The sequence below is a fragment of the Hemiscyllium ocellatum genome, chromosome 17 (assembly GCF_020745735.1).
Source record: "Hemiscyllium ocellatum isolate sHemOce1 chromosome 17, sHemOce1.pat.X.cur, whole genome shotgun sequence".
Classification (NCBI taxonomy): domain Eukaryota; kingdom Metazoa; phylum Chordata; class Chondrichthyes; order Orectolobiformes; family Hemiscylliidae; genus Hemiscyllium; species Hemiscyllium ocellatum.
Window position 1 is genome coordinate 57382453 of NC_083417.1, and position 22728 is coordinate 57405180.

The 22728-nt window shown below is 42.8% G+C and overlaps 1 protein-coding gene across 2 annotated transcripts in view; it reads left to right on the top strand.

The window, feature by feature from the left end:
* Positions 1-1029: 1029 nt before the first annotated feature.
* ano10b (anoctamin 10b) overlaps positions 1030-22728 on the top strand; it is a 32727-nt gene continuing 11028 nt past the window's right edge. For both annotated transcript variants that reach the window (XM_060838194.1, XM_060838195.1), the window contains exons 1-10: positions 1030-1107; positions 1371-1510; positions 3170-3316; positions 5760-5933; positions 6021-6155; positions 10606-10725; positions 12340-12906; positions 16866-16921; positions 19138-19212; positions 20109-20282. In XM_060838194.1, the coding sequence (XP_060694177.1) occupies positions 3172-3316; positions 5760-5933; positions 6021-6155; positions 10606-10725; positions 12340-12906; positions 16866-16921; positions 19138-19212; positions 20109-20282 (1446 nt within the window). In that variant the 5' untranslated portion in view covers positions 1030-1107; positions 1371-1510; positions 3170-3171. The remainder of the gene's footprint in view (positions 1108-1370; positions 1511-3169; positions 3317-5759; positions 5934-6020; positions 6156-10605; positions 10726-12339; positions 12907-16865; positions 16922-19137; positions 19213-20108; positions 20283-22728) is intronic.

Below are 22728 nucleotides of genomic sequence, written 5' to 3' on the forward strand. Positions count from 1 at the left end.
GCACACAAGCCTCCTGTTCAATGATGCTAACCAGCATGATGTGAAGGCCCCAGACATCAACCGTCACTTCTTGGAGTCATTGGCTCATGGGAAAGGGCAACGGCAATACTTGATGTGAACTGCAGGAAATACTGTGATGACCACTGGCAACAGGTGCCCAAAAACAAGAAGCCACAGTGTCATTTGGTAGCTTCATGTGGCAGAACCTGCAATCATCAAAAATGCATCGAGCGAAGGACACTATATCTAAAGGAACATGTTGCATGTTCATTATGACTCATAAGTGGAAGGAGACAATGGGGGAATGGGGAGAGTTGGGCTGGAAAGTGTGTTAAATTATATTGAATTCTCAGCAGCTTATGACAGAGGCCCTATGGCTGGATACGGCTTGTCTAATTACTCGTATTCTAGTGAAGGGAGAGTGGGAAATGTTAATCCAATAATGAATCTTAGTCAGACTGAAACCCCTTGTGCTTCAATTTCACATGATGAAGGACTTCACAGTTTGGAAGGTACATTAGCTATTGCTCATCACTAACTTCCATGCTACCTCAGTGTCTACTTGTTAGAATTAGAAACTTGGTGACGTATTTTAAATAGGTCTTTGTTAAAATACCAGATTGAGAAGATACCACACAAATGAGTTGAGCATTTACTCAATAATATCTCTAATGTTTCTTTCTATCCTGCATTTGCATTGTAACTCCACCTGCTGATCACTCTGACTACAGGGAAGAGAACCAGTGCTGTATTCTTAAAGATTGCCCTGTGATTTGAAGGTCTTGACTCTCTTTAAATAGTAGCATAATTAATAAATTATTTCAAAGCTGACTGTGTGAGCTTGGGTGCCTTATTGAAATGATTTTAAAAACCTTCATCGCTGCTTACCACAGCCATTCAGGGTGGGACTGTTTGTCTTCCAGGCATTCATTTGATTTGTCTTCCTATTGATTGGCAAACAAAAGGCCCAAAGAAAAGAAAGCACATAGTTATTTGGCTCCCTGTGTTCCACACCCTGCTGAACACAGCAGTGCAGCTTCTGACCGATTTGAGCTGAACAGTCTCAACGAGTCATTGTGATACACAACACAGAGGCTTTTCCTGATAGTAGGTGCCTTCATTCAAGCCACTAATCGCATGTTTTGGGAAGCTACTGGGCCAATGCAGGTGCTAACTTTTCCTTCAGCAAGACCAACTTCAGCAGAAGCCAAGTAGGCGTTAAAAAGCATCTGGCAAACCCTGTGGACATTACTTGTGTTCGAGGAGCCCTGACACTGACAGAGAGATGGGAGGGTTTTAGTGCAGCAACATTCCAGGGAGCCTGTCTAACTTGTTGGTGTTGATTTTTGTGATTTTCCATCTCTGTAAAGGTACAGGGGAAGAAAGTACTCGTGTAGACCAGTACAAGGATGGGTCAGAAACTACAGTTCAAGCGATGTAGCTGTATGACTCTATGACTCCTCCTGCAGTCCTGTGATTAGGCCTTCACATTAAATCCTCACCTGTGCAGGTAAGTCTCAGTTATTTAGTAACATTGGAGTGCACAAATTCTACTTCCTGTTTAATATTTATTTGGCTTCATTTTGACTTTTCGGTGAAAAGAATTACCATAAGAGGAGGCTGTATTCTGCTATAGATTTGCAAGCAAAAAGATGCCTATTTGATGTTCTTAATAGTCATATAGTATAGGATGTCATAGTCTTTAACTATTGCAAGATCCTGTTTCTCCATCTTGTTTCTCCATCCTGTTGAGTTGCTGCTTGCCTACCGGCTATACACTAATTCCATTTTTTATGCGTACTTTCTCAGCATGTAGGTTTCTCTCGCAAGACCAGCATTTGTTTCCACTCCCTCATGTCCCTTGAACTGAGGGACTGGGTGGGCCATTTCACAGGGCTACATTGTTGTTGGGCTGAGGTCACATGTAAGACTAGCTAAGGATGGCAGATTTACCTTCCCTAAAGGAAACGAGTGAAGCTGATGGGGTTTAATGACAATATGTGTCAGTCCTGTGGCACCATAAGTGAGACCAGCTTTCTATCCCAGGTTGCTTATTCATTACATTTGAGTTCCACAATGTGCCGTGGTGGGACTTCAACCTGCATCCCCATGGCATTAGTCTAGATTGCTGGATTACCAATCCAGTTGGATTAGTGCAGTATTATCATCTCCCCTCTGTGTACCAGGTTGCCACATCGAATCATAGAATGCCTACAGTGTGGAAGTAGGCCATTCGGTCCTACACTGACCATCATGGTTAACATTTTCCTGTCAAGTCCAGAGAGTAGAAAGTTAACATTCAGGCTTGCTGTTATGTATTACATATGTTATTCTATTAAGTTTTAAACAATGTTTCTCGTTCACACTCTCAGTGACTGCACTGTGACATTCTTCCTTATAAAGTTTAGGATCAACTTTGGAGTTGGGTGACGGATAGAAGTTGGGAAGAGATGAAAGTTTAATAGGACAGGAGCAAGTGAGAGTCTACAGTCCCCTCCACTGTTCTGTATGTCCTCCAGCTGCACAAAGCAACCCAAGCACACTGTCTAGAATGGGTGAATGGTTTGCCCATTTGTCAGCAGAAAAGGAATAATGCTTCCAGAGCAATGTATCTTCTTCACATCAACTGCTAATTGGATATTTGATCTATCTGTACCTGACACTCAGGCATTTGTGAAGAATGATTCAGACGTTGAATCATAATTCATCATTTCGGTATGAGAACTGACACAAGTCCCCCGAGGCTGACTTATTACCATACTGATGGCTACATTGGACGTCTCTTATTCAATTTATCATCAGGTTCACCACAGTAGAAAGACTGGGTCAATTCACAAAGGTGCTGGGGGAAGAGTCACTGTTACATCAATAGGCAATATAAAACACAAATTGTATTGTTGTAACCTCCAACCCCCTGCCTCTCAAAACTACTTATTAGGACAGGCCTGGGTCAAATTTACAACACAGTGCACAGCTGATGTTAGCTTCACTTTGCAAATTCAGGCAAAATAATGCATTCAAATAACAAAAGCCTTCCGATCATTAAAGCATCATGTTGCGCTTTCAGCTCCACTTATATATAGAAACCATTTATATGAATAGGCTGTTATTCTGTGGTTATAAATCCTGTTGGTTTACACTTTCCATTCTTTTCCATGGACTTGAGAAGCCATGGGATCTTGGACCAGACCTTCGTGTAAATGCTGTATTTCCAAGGCAGTGCAGCCTCTGGTCGCCTTGGAGTTAATTGAAGACATTAACATGGAAACGAAGCGATGGCTGATGACCCGATTGCAGGCAGAGAAGATAGTTGGTGGTAAGTCAGTGCTGATTAGCTGACAATGGACAGGTTTTAAAAAACACAGTTCTTAAAAAATAACTGGGACTGCAACTACTGATGGCCTGCAGCAATAACCTGCACTACTGGACCAACAGTAGAAGGCTCAGTTGCAAAGGGCTGTATGGGTGCAGTTGCAGGTTTGGGTATATGTTTGGTATTCACCTGCTTCAAGAGCACTGACATTGCTCCAATCAATCTCGTGTCTGTTTAGTTGTTAGATATTCCTCATCAACAATTTTGAGATCATTTCTGAGAGTGATTTCGATTGTTTGACCAGCCCCTGTCTTTGTGAATTTTGATATACCTCACCTCACTCAGCATGCTAACCATCACTATTGCCCTGGGCCCCTTACCATAGTTAGGCATGGAAATCTCAGTATGAGAAGCACTCAGTAGTCATTCACTTTGTAAGAATGGATAGAATTCAGAACCTTGCAAGGCTATTTAATAACTTCCAGAAACAGTAGAAACCCGTTACAGGGGTAAAAAGTGAGGTCTGCAGATGCTGGAGATCAGAGCTGAAAATGTGTTGCTGGTTAAAGCACAGCAGGTCAGGCAGCATCAGGAATCCTGATGAAGGGCTCTGGCCAGAAACGTCGAATTTCCTGTTCCTTGGATGCTGCCTGACCTGCTGTGCTTTAACCAGCAACACATTTTCAACCCGTTACAGGGGGTCTTCCTCCACATGGAGAGTTTGGTCCAATACAGTAGAAGACTGAGGGAAGCATAGTTCCGCTAAATTTCTGAATTATGATATCACATTTTATTCATCCTTTTTCCTTGCAGAATTTTAACTTTTACCTCTTCCTTAATCATCTGACATGGTTAATATTATGGCCTTTATCCAGACATTTGTTATACTCATATTCCTTATCTTCGGGATTTCAATCTGATTCTTTTCTTGCATATTTTACTCTCTTTCACGAACAGTGCTTCTGGACTGTTTGGTTTCTTTAGTAAACTTTGTTCTCCTCTTTCAAATGTCCTCTTTAATTTGTTAAGTTTTTGATCTCTTCAGTTTTTCTCCGCTGCAGCTTTCATATGAAAATTTCTCACAATCTATCCAGTCATGTTGCCTATTTTCTCTCCTCACTCCAGCTACGTAATACTGTTGCTCTTGTCAATGTCTGATTGACTCAGTTTGATTCCTGTTCTGAGTCCTTGTTTTCCTCTTTTGGCCTTTCAGTTGGTACTCTCTCACCTCTGGACACACTTTATGAATGCATGTCTATCGCTGGTCCATTTGTTTCACTGTTTCACTTTGTCTCTCAGTTTTTGCCTTCAGTTACAGAGTCATACAGTTAGAGAATCATGGAGGAATACAGCATGTAAATAGACTCTTCAGTCCAACTCATCCAAGCCAACCAAGGTTCTCAAATAAACTAGTCCCATTTGCCTGTGGTTAGGCCCATATCCCTCTTTCCTATTCATGTACCTGTCCAAATGTTTTTTAAATGTTGTAATTGTATCAGCGTCTACCGCTTCTTCTGGCAGTTCTTTCCACACACAAACCACTCACTGTGTGAAAAAGTTGCCCCTAGGTCCCATTAAGTCTTACTCCTCTCACCCTAGAGTTATGCCGTCTAGTTTTAGACACCCCTACCTGAAGGAAAAGACCTTTGCCATTCACTTTTTCTCTGCCCCTCATGAGTTTATAATCCTGTATAAGGTCACTCCTCAACTTCCTACACTCCTGTTAGAAAGATCCCAGCCTATCCTGCCTCTCCTTACAACACAAAGCCTCTAGTCCCAGTAACATCCTTGTAAATTGTTTCTGAATGCTCTCCTGTAACATCCTTCCTATCACTGTCTGTTTATTCTCACTGTCTGTTTATTCTTGGGTGAGCCAATGGCCCAGTGGAATTATCACTAGATATTTAAGCCAGAGACCTGGGTAATGTTGAGAGGACTTGTGTTCAAATCCCACCAGGCAGATAGTCGAGTTTGAACTCAATAAAAATCGGGAGTTTAGTGTCTAATGATGACTGTGAATCCATTGCCAATTTTCAAGAAAAACCCATCTAGTTCACCAATGCCCTTACCTAGTCTGGCCCTACATGTGACTCCAGACCCACAGCAATGTGGTTGACTCTTAACTGCCTTCTGGGCAATAAGGAATGGGCAATAAATGTTGACCTAGCTAGAGACACCTTCATCCCATGAATGAATAAGGGACCTAACTGATTAGGATACGTCACTGGAAACCAGTGAGGGTTGATATTTGGGAACAGTGAGGTCAGCTAGATGAAATTAATTTGAACCAATCCGTGATTCCAATTGTCAATTCAGTCCCCAGGCTGGGATTTTTCCCTTAAAGGAATGTATGGACATTCAGGAGGGTAATTATTTTGATAAAAATAGTGTGCAAGTCTATGGGAAAAAATGAGACTGACAGTAGGTAACGATTCTTATTGTCCAGGTGCCGAGCTCATGGTCCACCCTGGTGAAGATGATGATGGCAACATGCTTCTTGTTTCTGCATCTCAACATGTTCTGCTGAGGGCAGCCGAGGTTGTGGGACTTTACAAACTCTACAAGGACGGCTCCATGATCGCATTTTCATACAGAGACAGCAGAAACTTTCAAAACTCAGGTATCACATCCGCATCGAGTGGCAAAGAATCACCTCAGCTTCCATCGTATTTCTTACTTTTCAGACTATTTCGTTCTTCCTTTCCAGATAACATCAATGAGTTTCTGACACTTGCTGAACGTCAATTTATTGTTTTACGCACATTGGAGAATATAAAGGCCGTGGATGAGAAATATATTCCAGGATACCCTACAGAAACCCTCTATCCCGGAGAAGCAATTTGTAAGTTCTCAGTTTTGTCAGGAAATTGTGAAACAGTGGTGCACCCAGCACTGGGCCTTTAATTTTTAAAGCACGGGAAACATCAAAATGATCTTTTGTTTTGTTGTACACACAATTCAATCATTGGAAATTTCGGACCCATATGTCATGTAACTTTCGGCTGCTTGGAACAGTGTTCACACGATCTATCCCGTCAATGAAATGCCCAGTAAAATAATGCCCACTCAAAAACTTAACATGAACTCAAGTGCTTTTTATCATTCTCAGTTCAAAACTATCAAAAGCTATGCTTTTTGCAGAACTTGTGAGCTGCGTTCTTTTCCCATAAAGCGATGTATGGGTACTCAGGACAGTAATTATTTGAACAAAAATAGTGTGCAGGTATGTGGGGAGAAAAGCAGGAGACTGACAGACGGTAATGATGCACATTTGAAGAGCCAGAGAAGCCATAGCCTAATAGAGGTCTACATCATGGAAACAGGCCCTTTGGCCCAACTTGCCTATGCTGCCTTGTTTTTACAATTAAACTAGTCCCATTTTCCTATGTTTGGTCCATATCCATCCATACCTATCCATGAACTTGTCTACATGTTTTTTAAATGATGAGATTATACTTGCCTCGATCATTACGTCTGGCAGCCTGTTCCAGATACTTGCCACCTTCTGTGTGAAAAATTGCCTCTCTGGACCCTTTTGTAGCTTTCCTCTCTCATCTTAAACCTATGCCCTCTAGTTTTAGACTCTCCTACTATAGGGAAAAGCTGCTAGCTATCCACCTTATCTATGTCTCCCATGATTTTACAGACATCTGTAAGATGACCCCTCAGTCTCCTCTGCCCCAGGCAAATTAAATCCCAGCTCAGCGAGCAAACCTAAATCCAGAAACTCAACCTGAGCTACAAATTTTCTCAAAATTCACTAAAAGAAATCCCAGCCTATCTTGCCTTTTCTTATAACTCAAACTTTCCAGTCCAGGTAGCATCCTAGTGAATCATTTCTGCACTCTTTCTAGTATAATAGTATCCTTTCTATAGTAGAATGACCAGAACTGAATGCAGTGATGGGCTAAATGGCCTCATTCTGCACCGTAACATTACCATGATTCTGTAAGTAATTAGAATGACATTGATATACCCATTTATAGTGATTATGGGAGCCATTGGCCCAAAAATGACATTAAACAGCAATGTTATAATCTCTTGTTTCAAACCAAATTTCAGGAGTTCATAGACTATTGCCTTTTAATCCCATGGAATGCCAGTATGCCATTGGGATAAACAAGCTGGAGATAGCTTTGAAAATAGCATGAGCTGTGCCTAAAGGATCCCAGGCTCCAGGTGCCAGACAGAAATAACATTAGCAGCTGCTCACCTTGATAGCTTGGCCCCTGAGGCATACCAGCATTGGGAAGCTGGATGTTCTGATGCTTCTAAAACTTATTTGCCCTTGCCTTTGCTGGCATTGGAAATGGATATTCTGAATTTGCAACAAAAACTGCATCTAGAAATCTAATACCAATATCATCAGGCGACTTGATACCAGGAGGGGGAGTAGAATAGAAAATGAAGCTCAAAAATTACAGTTGGGCATGATATTTAATACCAATTTGATAAAGAAATGTTAACAGAAACAAGGATTCTCCAAAGTAGAGTAGAGGTTTAATAGAACGTTATGAACAATGCTGATGAGTAAATAGGTTTCACTAGTAGCAGCATGGCTGACAAGAGAGCATAGGTTTGTGCAAACTGGCACAGAAATAATGGAGAGATGAGAAAAGTTAGATCTGATAACCTAGAGTTCATTGCCTGAAAAGTGATGTAAGAACACTTAGGAAAGGAAATTGGATAAACTTTTTTTTCATATTCTTTCATATTACGTGCATTTTGCAAAGGCAAATCAGGGCAGGACTTAATGGTAAGGTCCCGGGGTGTGTTGCTGAACAAAAAGACCTTGGAGTGCAGGTTCATAGTGCTTTGAAAGTTGAGTCCCAGGTAGACCGAATAGTAAAGAAGGCATTTAGTGTGCTTGCCTTTATTGTTCAGTGTATTGAGAATAAGATTTGTGATGTCATCTTGTGGCTGCAAAGGGCATTGGTAGACCACTTTTGGAATTCTGCATGCAATTCTGGTCTCCCACCTATAGGTTCAGAAAAGATTCAGAAAAAGATTTACAAGGATGTTGCCGGGGTTAGAGGGGTTGAGCTATGGGGGGAGGCTGAATAAGCTGGCCCTGTTTTCTCTGGAAGCTAAACCTTATAGAGGTTTATGAAATCAGGAGGGGCATGGAAAGGTAAAAACAATGACTGCAGATGCTGGAAACCGGATTCTGGATCAGTGGTGCTGGAAGAGCACAGCAGTTCAGGCAGCATCCAAGGAGCAGTGAAATCGACATTTCAGGCAAAAACCCTTGATCAGGAATAAAGGCAGAGAGCCTGAAGCGTGGAGAGATAAGCTAGAGGAGGGCGGGGGTGGGGAGAAAGTAGCATAGAGTACAATAGGTGAGTGGGGGAGGGGATGAAGGTGATAGGTCAGGGAGGAGAGGGTGGAGTGGATAGCAGGAAAAGGAGATAGGCAGGTAGGACAAGTCCGGACAAGACATGGGGACAGTGCTGAGCTGGAAGTTTGGAACTAGGGTGAGGTGAGGGAAGGGGAAATGAGGAAGCTGTTGAAGTATACATTGATGTCCTAGGGTTGAAGTGTTCCGAGGCAGAAGATGTGGCGTGCTTCCTCCGGGCGTCTGGTGGTGAGGGAGCGGCGGTGAAGGAGGCCCAGGACCTCCATGTCCTCGGCAGAGTGGGAGGGGGAGTTGAAATGTGTGGAAGGAGGGGCGGAGGCGGGATGTGTACGAGATGAGTTGGAGGGCATCTTTAACCACCTCCGCCCTCAGACCCCACCCCTCCAACCGTAACAAGGACAGAATGCCCCTGGTGCTCACCTTCTATCCTACCAACCTTCGCATAAACCAAATCATCTGCCGACATTTCCACCACCTCCAAAAAGACCCCACCACCAGGGATATATTTCCCTCCCCACCCCTTTCCACCTTCCGCAAAGATCGTTCCCTCCGTGACTACCTGGTCAGGTCCACGCCCCCCTGCAACCCACCCTCCCATCCTGGCACCTTCCCCTGCCACCGCAGGAACTGTAAAACCTGCGCCCACACCTCCTCCCTCACCTCTATCCAAGGCCCTAAAGAAGCCTTCCACATCCATCAAAGTTTTACCTGCACATCCACTAATATCATTTATTGTATCTGTTGCTCCCGATGCGGTCTCCTCTACATTGGGGAGACTGGACTTCTCCTAGCAGAGCGCTTTAGGGAACATCTCCGGGACACCCACACCAATCAACCACACCGCCCCGTGGCCCAACATTTCAACTCCCCCTCCCACTCTGCCGAGGACATGGAGGTCCTTGGCCTCCTTCACTGCTGCTCCCTCACCACCAGACGCCTGGAGGAAAAAGGCCTCATCTTCCGCCTCGGAACACTTCAACCCCAGGGCATCAATGTGGACTTCAACAGTTTCCTCATTTCCCCTTCCCCCACCTCACCCTAGTTCCAAACTTCCAGCTCAGCACTGTCCCCATGACTTGTCTGGACTTGTCCTACCTGCCTAGCTCCTTTCCACTTCACCCTCTCCTCTCTGACCTGTCACCTTCATCCCCTCCCCCACTCACTTATTGTACTCCAAGCTACTTTCTCCCCACTCCCACCTTCCTCTAGCTGATCTCTCCACCCTTCAGGCTCTCTGCCTTTGTTCCTGATGAAGGGCTTTTGCCCGAAATGTCGATTTTGCTGCTCCTTGGATGCTGCCTGAACTACTGTGCTCTTCCAGCACCACTAATCCACATAAACAAGATTCTTTCCCTGGAGTGGGGAAGTCCAGAACTAGACAGTGTAGGTTTAGGGTGAGAGGGAAAACGTTTTCATGCAGAGAGTAGTGTGTGTTTGGAATGAGCTGCCAGAGGAAGTGCTGAAGGCTGGTACAATTACACAATTTAAAAAGCATTTGGTAGGTATGTGAATAGGCAGGGTTTAGAGAGATATGGGCTAAATACTGGCAAATGGGACTCAATTCTGGTTGGCATGGACGAGTTGGAGCGAAGGGTCTGCTTGAGTTGTACATGTCTATGACTCTGTGATTCTATAAACCATTATCAGTTTTGACTCTGTATTCTTCAATTCCCACATATTAGTAAATGCTTAACCCTCTCTCGATTGTCATTAAATACAATTTTATTTATTTTTCCAGGCTATTTTAAAATGTGGAATCTGAAAATTTATTCCATAATTAACTCCACTTTCGATGTGGAATTGCAGACAATTTGGGAGGGATTCATCACTTTATAATGCTGGGCCAATGAGTATAACCTGCAACTCTGAGAGAACAATGCAGGAGGCAGCTGTACTCCATACCTACATTGTCAATTCACATGTGTCTTGCCTTCAGTTAACAGGCTACAGAAAAGCAAGATTCTACACACATTCTATCCATTGCATGATGAGCAAATTCTGTGCAAACTGGGAGCTCGCTGGCACTCTTACAGGAATTTGAGCTTACAGCCCATTGGTGAGCAGACCATATCTTAAAGGTGACTTTATAACCTGTATTATAGGAGGCAGGTCTGCGAAACACTGTCCAATGCATCCACACCTTCCACTCCCTGAGAGATGGTTATTTGTCTGTCCCAGAAGCTGGGTTCTCCCTTCAGAACCCTACTAATTATGTCCGAAACTTTCAAGGAAGAAATACCATGTAATTATAACCATCCTTTAACAAGATCAAAACAAATGTTTTTTTTGTGGTTATCCTTAGTTTAGTCTCACTGTTAATGCCTCTCATTTCAATTTATTCACTGTTATTAATTGCATTAGCTTAACTTTGCTTTTGACGATTCGTCCACCGTACCCAAACTTGTTGCTTGTACTAATCTCACTGGGCTGTAAATATTGAGACGCTAAACTCATTCTTTTCCATAGTTGTTTGTTACTTTATTTACATTCTTGTTTGTGCTTTTCTTCACCACAGTTGTATCCAATGGTAAAATAATTTATTTAAAAAACTGACCCTAAATCATATAATGCTCATTGAATTCCTACACGTTTGAAGAGAAAGTGTTTTCAGGATCTTGGTGCTGCTGTAAAGGATGTGATAGGGCTCCTACACCATTCAAAGTGAGCCATAGTAGTGGCATTACACATTAATCATGGGATGCATCTTGTAGTATCATATGATGTAACAGGGGATTTTAGCAATTCATTGCAGTGAGTGCATTTCCTTATATTAGATGTGGCTCTGTTGAAAGACTCTCTCATCTCTGAGTCACTAACTTCTGGGTTTAAGTCCATTGCAAGGTTTGAGCACAAAAATCAAGTCTAACTCTCCAGTACTGAGGGAGTGCTCCACCCTTGTCTCATCATTCCAAAATCTTTGTTTGCTCTCTCTGATAGAGGATCCCATGGCCCCATTTTGAAGAAGAGCAATGAATTTGTCCTTGATGTCCTGACCAGTATTTATCCCTTGATCAATGTCAGAAGACAGGTTATCTAGTCAGGATCACGTTGCTGTTTATATGAGAGCACTGTGCATAAATGGGCTTCCTACATTACACTTTCAAAGTGGCTTTAAAGTGTTTTGAGCTATGCAGTGAATTGAACTGAATTGAATGATTTTGAATCGAGTCATTATTGTCACGTATTCAATATAAACCACAGTGAAAATTTTATGCTGCTGCCGTGAATTGGAGACATTCACATTAACTTAAAACAAAACAAAAAATAAAGAAAGATAACTAAAAGAGAGTCCAACTTTTCCTTCTCTGCCTCCAGGGTCCTGGTCTGGGCTACAGCAGCCTACCATGCTGTTGCCAGAGTCCCAAAAAGCACTATATAAATCCAAAATTTCTTTGTTATGGGATATACAGAAAATGTGATGCATGAGAACACATAAATGTACCATGCATGTCATCAAGACCTCCCCTTTCACTGTGGTTGGGCCATGGCCAAATGTCACTGCAAGACCCTGAAACCTGGTCAGAGGGATGGTAGGGTGGAAAGTAAGGACTGAGGAAAATTGCCATTTTTCCAAATAATGAGGCAGTTGCCCAAGATAGAAAAGAAATAGGTAGTAGAAAACACATGACAGCATTATTATTTCATTTTTGTGTGTGTGTGTCTTTTACAGACTCAATTTATTCATATTTTGGTGGTTCTGTCGCCATGTACTTCAGTTTCCTTGAATTCTTTACCTGTTCACTGATGCCAATAGCAGTCTTCGGTACTGCTGTCGTTCTACTATCAATGGACACAATTGACAAGTGTATCCTCTTTTCGGTTTTCAACATGATTTGGTCGACTGTGGTCATGGAGTTGTGGAAGCGACATAGTTCAGTTCTATCATACACCTGGGGCACCATGCAGATGAACAGCCAATTTGAGGAGCCCCGTGTGGATTATAAAGGCTCAATGGGAATAAATCCAATCACCCATCGTTACCAGCCCTACTATCCTGCATGGAGACGCAAATTGAAAATTTGGTGTGTTTCAGTGCCAGTACTATGTTTGTTCTTGAGCTTCTCTCTGTTTGGGATGTATGTTTTCTTCAGGATGGAGGCACTGGTCAAAACCTATTACAGTGAAAATGATGGCTGCTGGGCCTGTGCATTATATCTACCAAGTATTCTTCACACTCTCTACGTTACTGGTATGAACAGCCTGTACAAAATGGTTGCTGAAGTACTCACTGAATGGGGTAAGTACAGGTTGAAAACAGTCAGCAGGGAGCAACTCTTCAGGTGCACACAGGCTGTGGCAATATTGTCCAGTTGACTCACTTTGGCAGGACGTAATTTGGCATTGCTGGTCATTTCATGACACAAAGGTCCTATGGTCATAAATCACAGGCTCAGTTTTTCAACCCTTCAGAACGGGGCTGGATTCTCTAGGAGTTAAAGATCACCTTCTGGATACTGCTGAGAGCAACCCAGGAGAAAGAAAATCACACGGCCATTAAAGAAATGTGCGGTGTTTTTGTTTTGTTTTTCACCTGTTCATTAGCTATTAGAAGGAGATAATGAGTGAATTAGTTATCTGATGAGATCATTCGAATAGATCTACAGGAATATATCAAATCAGTCTCTAGGTGATGTATAAAAACTGAAAGAACTGTGGTTGCCATAAATCAGAAACAAAGGCAAAAGTTGCTGTAAGAGCTCAGCAGGTCTGGCAGAGGAGGGAAATCATAGTTAGCATTTCGAGTCCAGAGACCCTTCCTCAGATGATGTCTCCCTCAACCATCTTATCTCCTTGGTGGGTTTCCTTCTGAGTTTCAGGAACACTAACTCAATTCAAATTGTTCCAGTAAAGGAGTACAACAAAGAGTGGACTAATAGCTATATTATGTAGGTATCAGCTGGGGTTCAGTGGTACCACTTCGCCTCAGAGTCTTGACATTTGTGAAGGAGCACTTGCAACTTGTGTCCAATAGAGGCTAACACCTACTTGCAGTGTGATTGCAAGCCTTTGAATCCTCAACAGGATCATAGAATCCTTGCAGTGTGGTAGCAGGCCATTCAGCCCATCTAGTTTACAGTGACCCTCTGAAGTGTATCCCAACCAGACCCATTTCCCTATCCAATCCCAGTAACCCTGTGTTTCCTATGGATAATCCACCTAACCTGTACATCCCTGGACACAATGGGGCAATTCAGCATGGCCAATCCACCCAACCTGCACACCTTTGGACTGTGGGAGGAAACTGGAGCACCTGGAGGGAACCCATGCAGACATGGGGAGAACATGCAAACTGGCAGACAGTCGTCTGAGGCTGGAATTGAACTTGCGTCCCTGGCACTGTGAGGTTGCAGCACTAACCACTGAGGACCTGTGACACTCTTTTGAAGAAAATCTGGGAAAGGTAGATCCCCTGTGGCTTCAACAAACATTAGTTAGAACAAATTATCAGATTAATAACATATTGGATGCCACAATGCTTACAAAATGCAGGACACAGCCAATCTAATCAATACCCTCTCAATCATATTATGGACCAGGCCAGATCCCCTCAAGATATTTTAAGAAGGTAGCCTAGATTCTAACTTTTTCTTATTTTAAAGGCATATGTGTAGTGGATATTCCAGGCATGATGCAGCTGGTCAAACCACTCAGCTTTAAGCAAAACAGAATTTATTTAAACACCACTGTTGAAACACGAACAAAATAAAAGAGAATTTAGAATAACTCAACTTTATGAAAACTCAATTGACTCGAGACGTTATCTTAACAAACGAGCTCTTCCAATTCCTGCAACATTTTATAAACACAACCCCTGGCATAAGTAAATTTAAATACAGGTTCTTACAGGCAGTAGAGATTTCAGAGAGAAAAATCAGCCGGGGATCATCTGCTGAAGCATGAAACCCTTTTCACTGCAGCAGCTTCTGTCACTGTTACAGCTAAACCAAACTAGGAAAAAAACCTGAACTGTGAGAACTGGCCACTCCCCTGCCATTGTTAACGTAGACACATCCAGACATTTCAACACCTCTGTCTTTAGGACCCCTCTTAAAAAAACCCAATGACAAAATAATCTTTTTAAAGTGGTAGCATTGTCACAATCATCAGCAAAGTGACAAAAGGGGTGATCAACCTGCTATTATCAAGTACTTGCAAAGGAGTACACTGTTCACTGATGCTCAGTTTGGGTTCCACTGGGGCCATTCAGCTGCTGTCCTCATGACAGCCTTGGCTCAGACACGGACTAAAGAATTGAACTCCAGAGGTGAGGTGCAATTAACTGTGCTTGACATCAAGGCAGCATTCATCCAACATGGCCTCAAGGGGCCTGAACAAAACTAGAGTCAATGAGAATCAGTGGAAAACCTCTCCATTGATGGGAGTTTTACCAAGCACAATGGAAGCTGGTTGTGGTCGTTGGAGGTTAGTCATCTCAGTCCTAGGATATCTCTACAGGAGTTCCTCAGGGTTTTGATTTAAGTTCAACCATCTTAAACAATCAGTCAATAATCTTCTCCCATCATTAGGTCAGAAATGGTGATGTTCTCTGCTGTGGGCACAGTTCTTCAACACCATTTTGTAGTTCTTCAGATATTGAAACAGTCTGTTTGCAGATACAGCGATGTCTGGACAACATCCAGGCTTGGTCTGATAAGTGGCAAGAAACATTCAAGCTACACAAGTACCAGGTGATGACCTCTTCAATAAGAGAGAATCTAACCATTGCCCCTTGAAGTTACCATTGCTGAATCCCCCATGTAAACATCCTGGAGGTTATCATTGACAAGAAACTGAATTAGACCAACCAGTAGTTAGCACTACTGCCTCACAGTGCCAGGGATATGTGTTCAATCCCACCCTCGGGTGTGTGGAGTTTGCACATTCTTCCTGTGTCTGTGTGGGTTTCCTCCAGGTGCTCCGGTTTCCTTCCACAGTCCAAAAATGTGCAAGTTAGGTGGACTGGCCATGCTACATTGCCCATAATGTCCAGGGACATGTCCACTTCCATCATGCATTAGCCATGGGAAATGCATGATGATAGAGAAGGGGAGTGGGTCTGGGCACCATGCGCTTTGGAGGGTCAGTGTGAATTTGATGGGTCAAATGGCCAGTGTCCACACTGTAGGGATGCTATCATTTTATGATATAAATACTGTGATCACACGAGTAGGTTAGGAGCTAGGAATTTGGTGACATGTAACTCACATGTGGTTTCCCCAAAGCCTGTCAATCATCTGCAAGTCACAACTCAGGAATGTGACAGAAACCTTCCACGTTCTTGGAGGCGTGTAACTTAATCCACACTCTCAAGTAGTTTGATACCATCCAAGACAATTGATTGGCATCACGTCCTACACCTTCAACATTTATTTTCTTCACTATCTACAGCAGTGTGTACCATCTACAGGATGCACTGCTATAGGCTACAAAGGCTCCTGAGATCCTTTCAAATCTTGGTAACTGTTCAAATCCATGTCCACTTCCATCTGGAAGGACAAGGGCAGCAAATACATGGGAACACCACCATCTGCAGGTTCCTCCCTAAGCCACTCACCATCCTGATTTAGCACCGTTCCTTCACTGGTGCTGGGTCTATCCCTCCCTGGTACTCACTCCCTAAGAGACTGTGGGAGCACTAACACTGCAAGGACTGCAGTGGTTTAGAATGCAGCTGGCCTCCAGGAGGTTAGGGATGGGAAATAAATGATGGCCCAGCCTGAGATGTCCATATCCTGTGAATTAATTTTAAAAAGTATGGAAAAAGCATTTCATTTATTGGTGTTGATATTTTCATTCAGCCTGTTCAGACAGGGTATGACATGTCCCTCGAGAAGGTGGGAACTTGAACCCAGTTTTTCCAGTTCAACGGGAGGGACACTACCACTGTGCCACAAAAGCCCAATCTCTTGTTGTAGATATTTTCTAATCAATCATTTCAGAAATGTCATTACACACTTCTGGAACAAGTAGGATTTAAATTCAGGCCTCCTGACTCAGAGATAGGGATACTACCACTGCTGCACCACAAGTGACCCAAAGGCCTAGGATAGCAATGGTCATACAGGTGGTGAAATGTGTTGGGAATAAGAGAGAGGTGTCAATGAGAAAAAAAACACGAGGAAATGATAATAAGACAAAGAACAGTGGGAGAGGCAACTGAAACAATTTCTAAAGTTGGTTATAAATCTATTCCAGAAAATCATCGTTTGGAATCATCTTATCAAAACCATTTGACAATCAAAGTGTTGGTGGTAAGTACACAAGCACTTGTTGCATTTTCAAATTTGCCATAATTTTAAGATATTACTGTCTCAGCTATGAGTCACAACATATCATATTGAAAAAAGGAGGGAGGGGAAACTGATGCACTTTGCAAGCGCATTTGCTATCTTTGCAAGATAAGGTTGTGAGGCAGTGGATAATTCCTTCGTCTTTCCCTTGAAAGTATAGGCAAAGATCAGTCAAGAACAGTTCACTGTGGCTTTGTAAGGAGAAAATCATACCTCATGAGTTTAACTGAATTTCTCAAGGAGATGATTAGATAGATGAATGAGAGTAGTGCAGTTGATGTAGACTACATGGACTTCAGTAACGCTTTTGACAAAGCCTTGCATGGCAGACTGGTTAACAAGCCATTACAAGCTCATTGACTCCCACAGTTACCTGGACTATACATTCATACACCCAGCTTCCTGTAAAGACTTTATTCCAATCTACCAGTTTCTCTGCCTCCATCCCATCTGTTCTGATGATGCCAGCTTCTACAAAGTGCCCTCTGAAATATCCAGCTTCTTCCACAGCTGAGGATTCTCCACCACCGAGGTTGTCAGGGCCTCAGTTATGTTCAACCCATCTCCTGCACTTCTACTGTCACTGCTTCTCTTCCATCCCACAAGAGTGATAGGGTCCTCTCGTCCTCACCTACCAGCCACCAATGTCCACCTCCAGAGGATCATTAGCCACCATTTCCACTATCGCCAGCAAGATGGCACCACCAGACACATATTCTCCTCCCCTCCCTTGTCAACCTTCTGCAGAGACTGTTCCATCTGGGACAGTCCTAGTCCATTCCTCCTCCATTCCCACTACCCTCCTACAGCTCCAAGGCACCATCCCCTGCAATTGCAGAAGGTGTAACACCTGCCCATTTACTTCCTTCCTCCTCATTGGCCAAGGCCCTGCAGATATCTTCCAGGTGGGGCAGCGATTTGCCTGCACTTCACACAATCTAGTCTACTGTATTCGCTGCTCACAGTGTGGTCTCCTCTACATTGGGGAAATGAAGAGAGAGTGGGAGACCATTTTGCAGAACACTTACATTCTGCCAATAAAATGACCCTGAGCTTCCAGTTGCCTGCCATTTCAACACACTAACCCGTTCCCTGGCCAACATCACCGTGTCAGGTTTGCTGCAGTATTCCAGTGAAGCTCAGCACAAGCTGGAAGAACAACACCTCATTTTCCACTTGGAGACCCTACAGCCTTCAGGACTCAATATCGAGCTCAATAAGTTTAGGGCTTGAGCACTTTCTCCCATGTCCTTACCCAAACCACCATACACCAGGCCTTATCATCACATGGGCTGCTACCATACACAACCCAATGTCTGCCATTAACTGTCCCCATTAGCAGCTATTCATCCTCCCAGGTTGACCTTTACCCATTATGGTTGCTTTTCATGAACACTATGAATTATTTCACCTCCCCACCCCCCATCACTATGCGATCTCTTAATTTACAATGTGGGAAGATCCCACATCCTCATTGAAGAGGTGACTATCCTTGGGTCTGCAGGTACTTTCTGACCTGTAATAGTTTCCTATCACCTCTGAATGACTGCTGTGTGATTCTAATAGACTTCTGCAAACTGTTTTATTGATTGTACATTGTGCTGTTCTCTGTGAATACTCGCTCTCTTTAATGCAGACTATAGTCAGTTCTTCTAGAATATGATGGCTGTGTTCTTGTGTAAGCCCAAGCTATAGAAACATTGCACTTTAGAATCAGTGGTTAAAGTGTTGGCAATGTAATCACATTACAGCCAACATATATTTAAAAAGTTCGCACTTTAGACATAGTATCCCCAATTCATCAATTGGAATACAGCGAATTCACGTTAAGGAAGTGGGTTATAGCCTAACGACCTGTATTCCATCCTTTCTTCACTTGTCTCTTACACATGACTGCTGATGTCACTGTTACATCATGACATGCATCGCCATCTCATTATCATATCTATCCTCATCATGTGATAATTCCATTTGGAGCTCTCTCATCCACTTCACTGGCACATAGGTGTTCATTGGCTGCACACTATGAGTGGATCAGATGGGACTATTTTCACGGAAAAATTCTAAACGGTAACTCTTGAAGAGTTTTACATTTGAGACTTCCTTTGTAGCCAGTTAATAGCAGTCACAACATCTTAAGTCTAGAGACAATGATTAATTTTGCTTTTCATTTCTAGTTTCGCTTTGTCAATTGTTTCGCTGCCCTGTTTTATATCTCACTCTACCTCCAGGATCTAGAGCTCCTCAGAAAGGTAGGCAGTTTCAAATCCGTGATATAAACCAGATGTTTGAAACCAGATATAAAACATCTATGGTTGTATTTTCTTTTTAACAGGAGTAACATGGCAAGGTGATGAATTGGTGCAAACAGAGGCAGCTGTGATCTAATGGGGCACCTTCAGGATGCCACTGATATGTAGCTGAGACAAATGGTACTTTATTTGGATTGTGAAAGAGTCTGATGCAGAAATCTATGTGAACTGAAGCTCCATGGCATATGCAGAAGTTGAAACTAATAACTAACATGAGTACACTTATGCAGAATACTAGATAGCAGTGATATATCTCCCTAGAGTCCAATAAATCACACCAAACATTTTTGAATGTCAACTAGACCTCTGTGATCAAAATGCAATTATTATTCCTTGTAACTCAAATATTTGAATTGATTTTGCCCATGTAGAGAATCAGTATAATATCAAGTTAAGAAAGAAAGGACATTGAGGAATATGTCTGTTTCCCATGTGTGGGCACACTTTCATCAAACCTGTTCACATTTCTAGAGAAGGAGAAGTGTTCAGCTTGTAAAAACTAAATCCTGAGATTTTCGAAGCCAGGTAAGATCAAATAATTAACTAGACTGCCAATTCCTCCCTGAGCTGGCTCCTGAAGTGCCCCTACACTCTCCTAACACCACCTCTGCCTGATGTTAGTTTCTGTAGGTAAATGTTTGACAAGCTCTGGAGATTTTTGAATTGCTCACTGTACACCACCATGGCCTTAACCCCATTTATGGAATAGGTTAATGCTCCCACTAAAATAACAGACTGACGAATCTCTTACAAACACGTTGTTCATTAGCTGTGATTGCTGATTTTCAGTCATTTCTAGTTGATTTTCAGACCTCATGTTGTCCCTTGCACCCTAGAAACTTGCATCACTGCTTGTTCTGACTCAGATCATCAATCAGCTCATAGAGGCATTGGTGCCCTATTTATACAAGACCATTATGAGGAAAGGAGCAGGTTTGAAGAAAACGACCATGGAAAACACACCAGATATCGACAAAATCAAATTACAAGGAGAGATGTCGTCATTTCCGGTAAGTAGTGTCATTATTATCTTTGTTAAACAACAATGACCTTGTATTCCGCTCAAACATTCCACCCTCCTCTGAGCGATTAGTAATTTTAGAAGAATGTATGCAATATGTTCATCTTATGAGTTTAGTATCCCCTATGGTTGGGATTTTGCAGTTATAAACTGCAAAGCAGAAAGATTCGAGAGATCTGGTATTTCATCCTCTGAAAATGTATGTAACAAACAAAAGAAAATTGCAAATATAAAGCATACTCATGATGCTTTATTCTATTGTAGAATATTTGGTAAATATCTTGAAATAGTATTGTTAGAGAATGATTCCCACCCTACATTTGAAACATATTACTTGGTGGACTTGGCTCTGGCCCTTGTGTGACCAAAGGCCTTCTCCTGAGTGTTGTGTAATCCGGTTACTTATATTACTGTCTCCACAGGAGGGCAGTATTGCTTCATGTGAAGGTGACAGCACTGGGCCCTGCCACATCTCTTCTGTTTGATTTTCACTGAGATTTCTGTCCTTATTTTCCTCTATATATTTTGGGGTACCAGCAGAACCCTCGCGTCATTTCTTATCATCAGTTGGAGATTTTGTAAGAAGATCGATGCCAAGCACCATTAACCAGGGATGCCACCTGTTCAGTGTTGGAGTCAGCACTGAGATCTGGGTGCACTTGAAAAGGCAGCATTTATTATGGCAGTTCTTGGAATGAGAGGTGGTTGGAATCAGGAGATGGAGGATCCCAGGGTTCAGGAAAATTGAATGGGTGGGGTTTCAGGAATGCTGAGAGATCACTGAGAGAAGGTTCCTAATCTCTGGAGGTATTGCAGTGAGAGTTAGAGACTCTGGAAATGTGGTCTGAGGTTCTGCAAGCTCTCAGAGAACATCCTGGGATCTGGGAGCCAAATTAGCACTTGGGAAAGGATGGAGATGCCAAGGCTCTAGAGTCTGGTAATAATGAGGAGCAGTGTTTCTGCAGTAGTAGGGAAGATTTAGAGTCTGGTAGTTTTGGGATTATTGATCTCAGGCATACTGGCCGAAGCAGGAGCTAACAAGGTGGTGAGGGAAATAGTAGACAGGAGAATGAGATCCACATTACCCATGATTCAACTTAAATCAACAGGAGGAATCATTGGAGGAACATGGGGACAATAATAGAAAAACTGCACATATCTTTTGTAATACACAGACTACTAGAAGTCTTGGTCACAGATAACGGGCCATCATTTACCAACAGGGAATTTGAGTGTTTCGCAAAGTCGAATGGCATTCGACATAGGGACAGCTTGATGCCATCCATCGTCCAATGGTCTGGTGGAAAGAGCTATCCAAACTTTGAAGGCAGGCTTAAAGAAAAAGCCTTACAGCTTCACTAGATCCCGAACTGTCCCAGTTCCTGTTTGACTCTCGGACCATCCCCCCATGAAACTACAGGGATAGCTCCAGCAGAGTTGCTAATGGGGAGAAGACTCTGCACCAGGTTAAGTCTGATCATACCGGGCCCGGGGGTGATGGTGGGGGGGGGGGGGGGGGGGGGGGGGGGTGGGGGGGGGGGGGGGGTTAGGGAATCAAACAGCATCGGGAACACTAGTGCTGAACTCAAGGCTCTGCTAAGCGAGAGACGGTTTACTTCAGGGGATGTAGTTTGACGTGGGTCAAATGCAGGCAAGTGAGACTAATTTAGTTTATTCAGCATGGACAAGTTGGACCAAAGGGCTTGTTTCCATGTGGTCTATGTCCCTAATTGAAAGCAGGCCTTCACTCACTGTTTTATGTTGTCACACAGGGTAAAGATCTATCTGATTCACTAAGAGCTTAAGCAGTGTGCTATTGATGCATTTTAAATTGATTGTATATTGGGGAGGTTCAGAATAACAATCTTCATCTGATAATAGAGAGCTGGTTTATTGCTGAAAATATAACAAACTTGCTGCTGAAGCTTTTCATCTCAATGTTATCAGGATAGATGCCCGGAAACCAAATTTCACATGGAACAACAATTTACAAACAATGTATGGGAAACCGAGTACTGATTGTTTGGCAAGATAAAACAAAAATTGATGGCCTGTCTCTCTTTTCAGTGATAACAATTTTCAAAAAAAGTCCAATCCACCTTCCCCAATACTGACATTAAATTAAAATGCAGACATTTGGTATCGTTACATATTTTAATAGACACAGGGACAATTATCCTCGTACCTCTCTTTTGCAAGGAGGTTTTGACAAGTTTTAGGATTGATCTAGTTTTCAAAAAAAAGCTGAATTTCTCACTTAATGATTTATGAACTGACTGGACGGAAATAGTTGCAGCCTCAGAGTTGCCTGTCAGACAAATTCAGTCAGCTCTGCTCTGGGATGTATCCGTTCTCAGTCAGGTTGGGAAATGAAGCACTGTATGGAAAGGAACTATATCACTGCATAGAGACAGGAAAAGCAATGTGCTTTTTTT